Genomic DNA, 11,000 nt, shown 5'->3' on the forward strand with positions numbered 1-11,000 from the left:
CAATCTTTAGATGGAATAGCAATGTTCCTTTTAGAACAGGGGTGTCAAACTCGAGGCCCGCGGGGCGGCCCTGGAAACAGCAAAGGACCGGCCCATGGTGCCTCTGCCAGCAAAAACTGAGCAAACTCCATTTTCACTGGCAGAGGGCTGGCAGGAGGCCATCGCAGCCAAAAACAGACTCGGCAGGGCTGCACGACATCGAGCTGGCTATGCCTACCCTGGCCATGCACCCCCACTTAGCCCCCCCGAGGTCAAACACAACCCTGATGTGGCCCACAATGAAATTGAGTGACACCCCTGTTTTAGAGAGTAATGGCTTTCTCCTAATACCTGCCATGCGTACTATTGCTACTCAAGTGTTCTCATGAAGGTGGCCTCATGAACACTGATATTTGCCAATGCAAGAGATGCCTTTGCTTCTTTAGATGAACTGATACTCCTAGAGGTTTGCATACATTGGCCATACACAAATAATTTGGGATAATTTTCCTCAATAAACAAATGAACAAGTATAACAAGTTTTGAACTCATTTATTTAACTGGATTCTCCTTATCTAATTTTACAACATCTGGAGAACAGATCATATTTTAGGTTATGTTTATGTTTATGCAGAAACACTGAAAATTCAAAAGGCTTCACAAACTTTTAAGCCACTGTTTATACAAATAGCATTTGGACAAATGGTTTCCCTAAAAGTAGAGTTTAGATATATGGGAAAAGATCTGGAAAAGATGGAGTAACTGAGTTAACTATTTGTGCAGGTATTAATAGGTACTAATGCACCCATGTATGGGTATTGTAAACATTTGAGATATTTATATACAATATATATTATAGCAGGACCTGTACATGGTCTTGACATTCCCTCCAATACAAGCTTTTTCCCAGCAGAGATAGGACTCTGAATCATGTTAGAACTATAATAAGGAAAATCCAGTTAAAAAGTCTCAGGGTCCAATTAAGAATAGCCTCTTAGCACCTGCAATTTATTTATTTATTTATTTTTTAATCTCTATGAATGATATGATCCCTTCCCATTTTATCTTACTTATTTTGTAAAATCCTTTAATGTCCCTCCCAAAGATTTTCAAAGGGACTAAAAGAGGGGTATGAAAAATGCCTCCATTTTTTGATCTGTGGAAGTATTTTAGGAACAGTATTCCACTCAGTCACTTAAAGTCCAATTATATATGGTTTGTTCATCTGCAGAGTTCCCTAATGGTAGTACTAACTTTAAATAAACACATCTGATAGATTTTTTGCACAGAATATCTGATTGGCTTCAAAGGTTATTCTTTATTTTATTCTTTATTTTAAATTCAATATTCTCTTCTTAGTGTTGAGAACCATCCTGATTACTTAAAGTACAATAAACGACTGAAGGGAAAACACACTGCTAGGCAACTCTTGTAAATTACAGTTAAAATACACTTGAAAGTCCTGGTAATCATGTTCTAACATTTCAGTTTTTATGTTCCAGAATGTTTTTTAGTTTCCTATCTCACCATGCTTGGTGATTATGACGAAAAATTTGCTTTGAATGCGTAACTTTCTTGGGGATCAAAATTATCCTTGCCATCCCTTATGATGATCTCCTGCTTTGATTTAAAAGCTACTGGAATAAAACCTTCACCATCCGCAGTAAGAACTATCCAGGAAGGACCTAGGGAAGAGGAAAAAAATATCAGAAGATGTATGCATGAGTTAGATGTATAAGCACTTGTCTAAATGTTAAGTATATAATCCTTTGTGCTTCTTTTAATAGGTTTTTTCTAATACTGTTACAAAAATTACATGTCTGGTTTCAGTTTTAAGCCAAAGTAGATAGATAACACAGCTAATTATTTTTTCACCTTTGATACTTACAAAAAGATAATCTGGCTCTGATATGATATTTGCATATTATACATACATACATACATACATACATACATACATACATACATACCAGGGGTGAAATCTAAAATTTGTTACTACCGGTTCTGTGGGCATGGCTTGGGGGGGGGGTAATGTGACTGGGTGGGCGTGGCCAACTTTTTTTTAATGTTTAAAAGCATTTTTTCTACAACCTTAAGAGGTTGCAGAAAAAATGCTTGTAGAAGTCTCTGACGATCCCAGCTGAGCCACACGATCATCAGAGGCTTTTTAAAATTATTTTTAAAAGCATTTTTTCGGGCGAAGAGGTTGTAGAAAAAATGCTTTTAAAAGTTTAAAAAAACAGCCTCTGATGATCACGCAGCTCAGCTGGGCATGGTGGGGGGCGCAGGGATTTTTGCTACCGGTTCTCCGAACCACTCACTGCCATCACTACCGGATTGGGTGATCCGGTCCGAACCGGGAGCATTTCACCCGATACATACATACATATATACATATATAATATTGATATATTTTTTTATGAGGAAAAATGAAGTTATCTCTTGTTGCAGAGATAAAATAGCAAGCTAAGTAAAAGTTTATAAATATATTTTAATTACTGTACTATACAACTTTTTTTAAAGAATAATGGAAAGCTTTAACATTTGAGGGTTATATCTGAAAATAATATTAAATATTTATAGTGTATCCCCTTTGTTTTAGTTTTCAGGGAAAAGTAAATTGTTGGAGGGCACAGTAAACTCATAACTTGAATTTCTTGATTACTGAAAATAATTCTTTTAATTATTTTTAAAGTTTCTTTTAATACCATTTTCTAAATTCTTATCTTGTTAGTGGGGTATGTTGTACATAAGGGAGCTATTCTTGCTCATGTATGCATGTATGCATGTATGCACGTATGCAAACCTAGTAAAAACTATTTCTTATGATTTTAAAACATTTAAGGAAAAGCAACAAGAAGAAAGCTTATTGCACAATTGTTATCGACTTTGTTAAAGATTAAAATTGCATTTATGTATTGTAGTGAATCATTGTTTTGACCATAGTTTGGCTGAGTTTAGGCTACACGCTAACCCAAAACAAAGCAAGTAACATATGGCTTAGCATCTGTGTTCAGCCAGTAATTTAATAACAAATATTTTCTCTTTACTACTAAGATGGGACTAGATTTGACTAAACATTAGTAGCTTGATAAAATTGCTGTGATATAAGAGGGCAGCTTTATCAGGCATCATTAATCAGTGCATAGATGTCTGAGATCAGAGAAATAGAGAGACTGATTTTGCAAATTGCAATAATCCATCATTTATTTAATCATTTACTAAAATAATGTTATGCAATTGTATACATGAACCACTGGGTTCAGTGTCTAAATACACTAAATTATCATATGGTTTGAGCAGGGGTAAAGTTGCTTAAGTAGATTAGAGAAAATGTTACCTTGCTATCAATTTATAGGCAATCCTTGTTTTTCATCGATTCTATATTTGTGAATTTGATTACTGACAAAAATGTTTTTGTACCCCCAAATCTGTATTCACAGACTGTTGTGCTTATTTGCTGGCATGTGGGGCTGCAAAACAATCAGAATTGCCCAACATGCAGGCTCCCAACTGTTAATTTGCTAATATATGCAGCATTTTCACAGAACTACAAATATATGAGAATTGCCTGTATTTCCAATCCATTTTTTACATTAATATATCCATAAATAGAGTATTCACAGTCCTGCCTAGGCTCAGGAATGAAGTTCAATTTAACACTGTACTGCTGAGTTATGGGGGTGGGGGGAAATCGTGTAAGTCAGGTTCCCAAAAGTTGGTTTTCACTAAAACAATTAGGTAAATTAAATAATAAAGAGGACTTGCCATGTTTCATTTCAACAATATGCAGATCAAAAAGTTGCTGGACTAAATTCAGATGGATTTTGCCATTATATAGAAGAACATTGCGAGTTTCTTCAGTTATTGCTCCATTTGAAGAACGCTTCTTCAGGCACATATACATTAAAAAAAAATAAACCTATTATTAAAATATTGGTGATATTTGAAATCAGTCATTCAATTTGTTCAGCTTATTCTCAGAGACACAAAAGAAGTAGTCTGCTTCATGTAGGAAGCAACCAAACATGTCTATTTTTAAAATAACCCCATGAAATCAATATGAACCAATATCTTGTAAAGTCTTGAGAAGGCAGGGAATAAAAATAATAAATAATAATGTTCGAATCAACCTCAATTGGATTCAGGCATAGCACAAACTCCACAATCATGGTTTACAAACCACAATGGCTGGGCTCAGAAAACTCACATGCGAAAATGGGCCAAGCTACATTATAGTACTGCATAATATTTGAACCCAATCAAAACATAATTGGCTGAGTTTAGTCATAAATATTATAGCATTATAACAGAAATAGTGGGAAAGTACATAATCACTTCCTTCAACCCCTAGAAACTACTTATAATGAAATGTACATCTGGGTATGAAATAAAACTGAAATGAGGGGAGATAGAATGCAAGAAAACATGCACAAAAAGAGGTAAATCAAGAAGCAGGATAAGAAATGGGTTTTAGGGAAAACAAACCACTTGAGATACATACATAGTAAGCCAAATATAATGTAGCCAACTATATCCAATGATGGATAAAATTCACTTGCTCATTCATGTTAGATTAATGAAATAGCAGTAGTTAATTTCATTTGTGTGATTGTAGAAGAGCATGGTTTAAACAATATGCTAAGTCAGAACCAGTGAAACCAATTTGTGGCTTAGCACAATGTGTGAGCCAATTCTTATTTCAATGTTTACCATATTAGATTACCATATCATTTTTTTTTCTGAATAATGAGAGTGAAGTCTACATTTGGGATAACTTGTGAGTGTAGAGGGTATGTTGTGACATTATTAATAGATAAATATTCATATCCTTAAGATTAGTCATCACACAGTATTACATTGTTTTCAATGGTTTGTTTTTACTGCAATAATTATAACATATTCTATTTCTTATTATTCTATCATTCTGAATGCAGTCCTAGATTATAAGGTAGTAAAACCATTTTGTACTTACTAGGGTTTCATTTTCTTTAATACCACACATTTAATCATATTCACTATGTCAATTGGAATTTGCAACATTTCTCAATTCAATTTCTGCAAGGAAAACAGCAATAGGGATGGTGGGGGATATGCATGTGTGTATTTGAATCTAACGAATACTAGAACCTTGAATTTATTTTTAGACTCAAGATTGATGTTACATTCTTACATTTTGAAATAAGCAACACATCAGACTGGAGATGGTGGTACTTTGGCTCCAGTACTATCTCGTGCTTTAGGAAACATTAAGCACCAATATTTCTCTGCCTTGATTGAGCGTGCAGTGTGCTCTCCAATTTGTTTTTTAAGATTAGGTATTCTCTGTTGGAAAGTGGTGGGCCATAGATTTTTTACTAGGCATGTTCTGAAGAAAACATCTCATGATTGTTTGCTCGACAGCTTCATGAGGGAGGAACTTGTGAAGTCATCTGGGATTCCTTTGAATTTGTGAACTCCTAAAAAGTGACAGAATTTTCTGTGGAAAGGGCTTCACCATTTGGGGGCTCAATCCTCACTGCTCCGATTGTCTAAACTGCCAAAAGGAGACGACGCACAGTATTCAGGAAGCAGTGAATACTTCCTAGAGGGAGAAAGTAAAAACAGCTCTATTGAAAGAGGCGATGTAGTCCTTCTTGAACCACAACAGTTACCATTCATCTCCAATTTTTCCTTTTTCTTTATTTTGCTATCCTGTCACTAGCTCCTTAACCGAAATGTGTATTTTCCTGAACCACAAATCGCACATAACTCGGGGTGGGTGGGTAGCTTCTTTAAGACTTTAAGAGTGAAGTCTTCCCATTTACAGACAGCTTAATTCCAATGTAAAAACAGTCTGGTGATTTTCAGCTGCTCAGAGCTAGCTGATACTCAGCAATCACACCTTCTAATTCTAATGGAAGATTCACTGGATGCCTGGCCCCTGCAAGGAATTATTGGATCTCTGACCATGTGCACCCAGGGTTAGCTAAGCACTAGAGGATTTTAGGATAGGTGAGTGATTACATTCATTAATGTAAATCAATTAATGCTAGACACGGAGAGACAGATTAAAAGGCCTGGTGTGACATCCAGACTATCACAAGGCAGTTGTGGCAGAACTCAGAGGATGCCCACACCAGATCTAAAGCATCCTTGCTTGCTTCAGATTTAAATACTGAGCATTTAAGAGAAGAGAATCTGTTTCCATTGGGGAACTACAACTCCCAACATGTCCCATGCTGGCTAATATTTGGGAGTTGTAGTTCAGCAACATCTGGAAAAAAAATGGGAGTTGTACTTTATTTCCCTACCTCTGTACTTTTTTCTTCTTGTATTCGGTTTGTTTGCTTTGATGCAAACTGCTATAAATCATTGTGAAAAGATCATTACCAAACAGAATGCCATCTGTTTCATACTACCACCCCCTAAATAGAATCACAATTAAGAATTAATCAGACTTCAAACCACAGAACTGTTAGCAGCAGAGAATGTAGAATAAGTAACACAATTCTCATCTTGGATAACAAATACAGTATTCTGTATTTTATATATTCAAAATTTTTGTTTATTCTGAACTTTATCCTTTTCTCTTTGCTTCAAATTATGCACCATCTCCTATTTTAATTATTGCCCTTCCACCTTTTCAAACTGCTCAAATATTGTTTTTCAAACGTTAAAATGCTATATGCTATAAAACATCAATTTTACATTCATCTTCATTGGCTTTCATAACCTTGCGTGTTTTTAGTCTACTTCCCAACTGCTTTCCTGATTGCAGTTATTAAATATGACTTTGACAAACTAGTCATTCTAGTCTCCTGATTTAGTCAATTGACTTCTTCAGACTTATTTTCCTCTCTGTCATCTACCTTCCACTACTTGTATATGTTTAACTTGGTTTATTAAGATCACTTTCTGTTCCTTTAATACACTGTTGACATTTGGGGGGGGGGTGTCATTTTATGATCACCAAAATATTTTCATCTTCTAAAATCTCCTTAAAACAGAATGTCATCAAAGTGGTTTATGATACCGCTTTTTCCTTGCAACTTTGTGATATAAATGATTTTGTTTTTAACCAAAGAAGTGTGCAACATTTTCAGATGCAAAGGCCACGTATGGTCTTTTAGTACTGTGCTAGGAAAACTAAACAAAAAGTTGGAGTTGGGGAACTGGAGAAAAAAATATTTAATTTACATTTATATTGCATCAAAATTCAACATAGCCTAACAACATGATTGCTGTCAGGCATGCATTTAAAGACTTTCTATTACATAAAATTAACATTTTGATACAACTTTTGGGAGTCTTGTGGGTTGCATTTGAGGACATCTGCTTTTAGGCAGCTAAGTACAAAGGAAAAGAAAAAGGGGAAGGAGGGGAAATGAATTGCCTATGGCTGTATTTATAGGGAATCATGTGTACAGTCACAGAAACTCTTCCCTAGTAGGATGGCTTATGGACATCATCTATCCTCCCCATCATTTGTTCTTCACTTCTATGGTGAATGAACATGGGAACAACCAAGAATGATCTTGAATTTCCATTTTTCCTTTACACCCACCGGAATTTGACGTAGGCAGCCCTATCAATTTGATAAATAAATATTTCTAATCAGTCTAATCAACATAAACGTGCACCCCCCTGACCCTCTCCTTCCATTCTTTTCATGTTCTGTGAAATGCAATATGTTAATAATCCTGCATCAACACAAATGCTTTTAAAGAAAAAGTTAATTATTCAGATTTTTTTTCCAGCTTCTCCTCCTGCAAGGAAAACAGCAAGGGGGATGGTAGGGGATATGAATGTGTGTTTTTGAATCTAGCAGGAATACTAAAACCTTGAATTTATTTTTTTACACTCAAGGTTAATGTTGCATTCTTACATTTTGAAATAAACAACACATCAGACAGGAGGTAGTAGTGCTTTGTCTTCAGTACTCTCTTATGTTTTAGGAAACATTAAAACAGCAGGAATCAAAATTAAAACTTTACAGTGGAAAAAATGTTTTTATACATAGGGAATTTTTCTACTGCATGAAGATGTGAGTAAAAAGAAAGGAATTCCTATGCTCTTCTGAAGACAAGAAAACCTGACATTGGATTTATTTTTAAAATTTCTTCATTACATGAGCAAATATATTTCTCAATGCTTTGAATCTTTAAATGAATCTTCGAAGCATGTATGCTATTACTGACATATATTGATCCAGTAACTTGTTTCTCCAAAAATTATTTTAAAAACCACATACTTGCGTATTTATTACAATAGGTAATGCCTTCAAATTGAAAAGCAAATGGACATATAATATATTAAGGACAATCACCTGAGCAGAAAAGAATATGCAAATCTCACTTATCTAAAGCCAAATATGAAACACAATAGCCATTATTCCTTCTACAATACTTCAACCAAGCACAGAATGGTGCAGCCTGCTAAAAAATTTAAAGACTTTGTCAATTGGTAGCAAGTTGCCAAAAACAATTTACAGGGAAAATGTTTTACAATTACCTGGTATTTGATGTGTATGAAAGGTGGTTCTTGAGAAGAAGGGTAGACAAGAGACAATCTCCTTCCATTTTTAGTGTATTCTATTAATTCAAGGAGTCTCAAACGTACGTCATTGAAGCTGCTATAGCATCTTTCCAGATTTATGGATATTTCAGTTGCTCTTTTATCGTTATCCAATATGCTATTTTTAGGAGAATTTAAAGATTTGTGTGCTACTTTAGATGAAGTCGATGTATTGGAAAATCCAGTAGGTGTTTCAGCACCAAACAAGGCCATTGACCGATTAATTGGTTCAGCTTCCAAAGTTTCTAGAACGGATGATTTTCTCAAGGCTCCTTTTTCATAAAAAATGCACACATTGGATGGGGATGTTTTTTCATAATTAGAACTTTTCACTTTCAGCATGTGTTTCCTTCTACTGGGTGACTGAATAAAAGTATTAACTGGTCTTGAGAGCTCCTGCTCCACAATACAATCCTCTGAAGCAAAGTTCTTAAAATGTCTTCTTTTCTCAGGAAGGCTAACAGAAGGCTCAAAAGTGAATGACAAAGTTTGGCTAGTCCCAGATTTTGATGAAGAGTCTTTGCCAGGTACTAATTCTTTCATCAGCAATCTGATGACGTATCTGTCTGAATTAGAGGAAGGAATAAATGTGGGATCGGTGAATTTTTGCTTGCCAACCAAAACTAGTAAAAGTTTATCTGTCAAAAAGGATAGACCTTTAGGTCGTTCATTTCTATCTAGCTGGATCCGTTGCAAGTTGGGCACACAGGATGATGTAACTGAAGAGACCAAAACAATATTGCAAGTATTAGAAGCTACTGCGACCATTTGAGCACTAAAGTCAAAGGCAATTACATCAGGGACCAAAATGCCTGGAATGCTGACTTTTCTAGTTCTGGTTATCTTTCCTTCATAAGTGACCAAGATCAATTGTGAAGAACACTGACCACTTCCTAAAGGGTTGACCTTCCTCCTCAAAGGTATACGACTGCGATCCAGTTTCCTGTGGTTTGCCAGGATACTGGTTAGATCAACTGGGCCTGAAGAAGATGAAGCAAGAGAATGCACTGCTACTGATTTATCCGAATCAAAAGACTTCCTTCTCAAATCCATTGAGTATTCTTCATCCCCAAGCACCAGAGTAGACTGCGAAGAATCTGTAGACATAAAATCCATTTCAGAACTTACCGGTAATTCAAATATAATACCAGCATTTAAACCAGGCACCTTATCAGGAGGGAGTTCAGTAGCCACAGCAATTTGAAAATCCAAAGTAGCTTCAATAGCACAGATATAGCCTCCAACATCAAATATTGGGCAAAAAGTGCAAGCATTCAGTGTTTTCTTGGCCTCATCCCAAATATAGGAATGAAGAGAACTGCTTATAGCAATAACTAGACGATTGCCCTCCTTGGTCCAACAAGCACAGTGGATGAGTCCTCTGCTTTTAATGTCTGCTTTAACTTTGGAATTGTCTAAACGAACTGCATATAAAACAGAAGCATCCCTTTTGGTAAATACTGACAAAATATCTTTCTTTGGGTGCCACGCACAGCCTTGAGGAAGCAACTGGAACGGCTCAGCAATTTCACAAGTCCGGAAAACCATCAGCTTATTCTTTTCCAAAACGTTATGGATTAGCTGCCAAATGCTAACGCGCTTCTTATGCTGAACAGCAAGCAGAGCTGGCAAGTCGGCAGAATAACATGCATTCCAATAAAGTGCGTGGACATGTTCAAACTGACCGATAAGAATTGAATCACCAAACCTCCATTCTTTGCTATGAAAACGCAATGGTATCAGTGTAACCTGCTTGCCATCTGTCCATGCAATCCCATATACTGGATGAATAGCCTGGTATAAAGCATTAAGGCCAGTTCTAGGAAGTTTAGCTTTTCCTAGCTCCATGCTTGACATCTTCTATTACTATTGCTTGGTGTGAAGTAGAGGTTCCATCAGATTCATCAGAACAGCTTGATGTATCAAAGTCTTCTAGTTATAGACCAATTCCATGTTGATAAGTGATAGCCTTTCTTTTAGGCTTGTAGGTCACTTCACTGTGAAATTCTACTGCTATTACTCTAAGAATAAATCTACTTCCAGACTGCTCTTTCTATGTTCTTTTCCTGGGAGAAGCTAATGAGCTTTAACTAATTACTGATCTCATCTATTGCATTTCCTTAAAAGACTATTTTTAACTTTTAAATACTGGGCTTTAAAAATAGCACTTTAATACCTGAAGTATATCTCCTATACTCAATAGAAGAAAGCTTTGAGTGTTGGAGAATAATTTGTTGTAGCATGAACTGAACAACCAAACTCTTCTGCTCTTTGAAGGGAAAACTAAGTGAAAGGAACCATTTCTTCAAAGAGTGACATTTGCAAATAGTTCACTTCTAAGCAAGTAATATTAATGATAAACAAAAATCAAAATAAAATATTACTGTATTCTGACTGATACTGCCATTTCCTTCTGCTGCATCTAACCTCTTTTCATTTTGCTCCTTTTAATTTGGACAACAAGA

General features: G+C 35.7%; 1 protein-coding gene across 1 annotated transcript; it reads right to left on the bottom strand.

The window, feature by feature from the left end:
* Positions 1-1,518: 1,518 nt before the first annotated feature.
* LOC139325798 (WD repeat and coiled-coil-containing protein-like) lies at positions 1,519-10,392 on the bottom strand. Its single transcript, XM_070955804.1, has 3 exons — positions 8,473-10,392; positions 3,748-3,868; positions 1,519-1,664 (listed from the first exon to the last, which is right to left on the bottom strand). Exons 1-3 carry the CDS (start codon positions 10,390-10,392, stop codon positions 1,519-1,521), a joined length of 2,187 nt encoding a protein of 728 aa, XP_070811905.1.
* Positions 10,393-11,000: the final 608 nt, after the last annotated feature.

The sequence above is a fragment of the Pituophis catenifer genome, unplaced genomic scaffold (genome assembly GCF_029215685.1).
Source record: "Pituophis catenifer annectens isolate HBS135680 unplaced genomic scaffold, rPitCat1.0.hap2 SCAF_1, whole genome shotgun sequence".
Classification (NCBI taxonomy): domain Eukaryota; kingdom Metazoa; phylum Chordata; class Lepidosauria; order Squamata; family Colubridae; genus Pituophis; species Pituophis catenifer.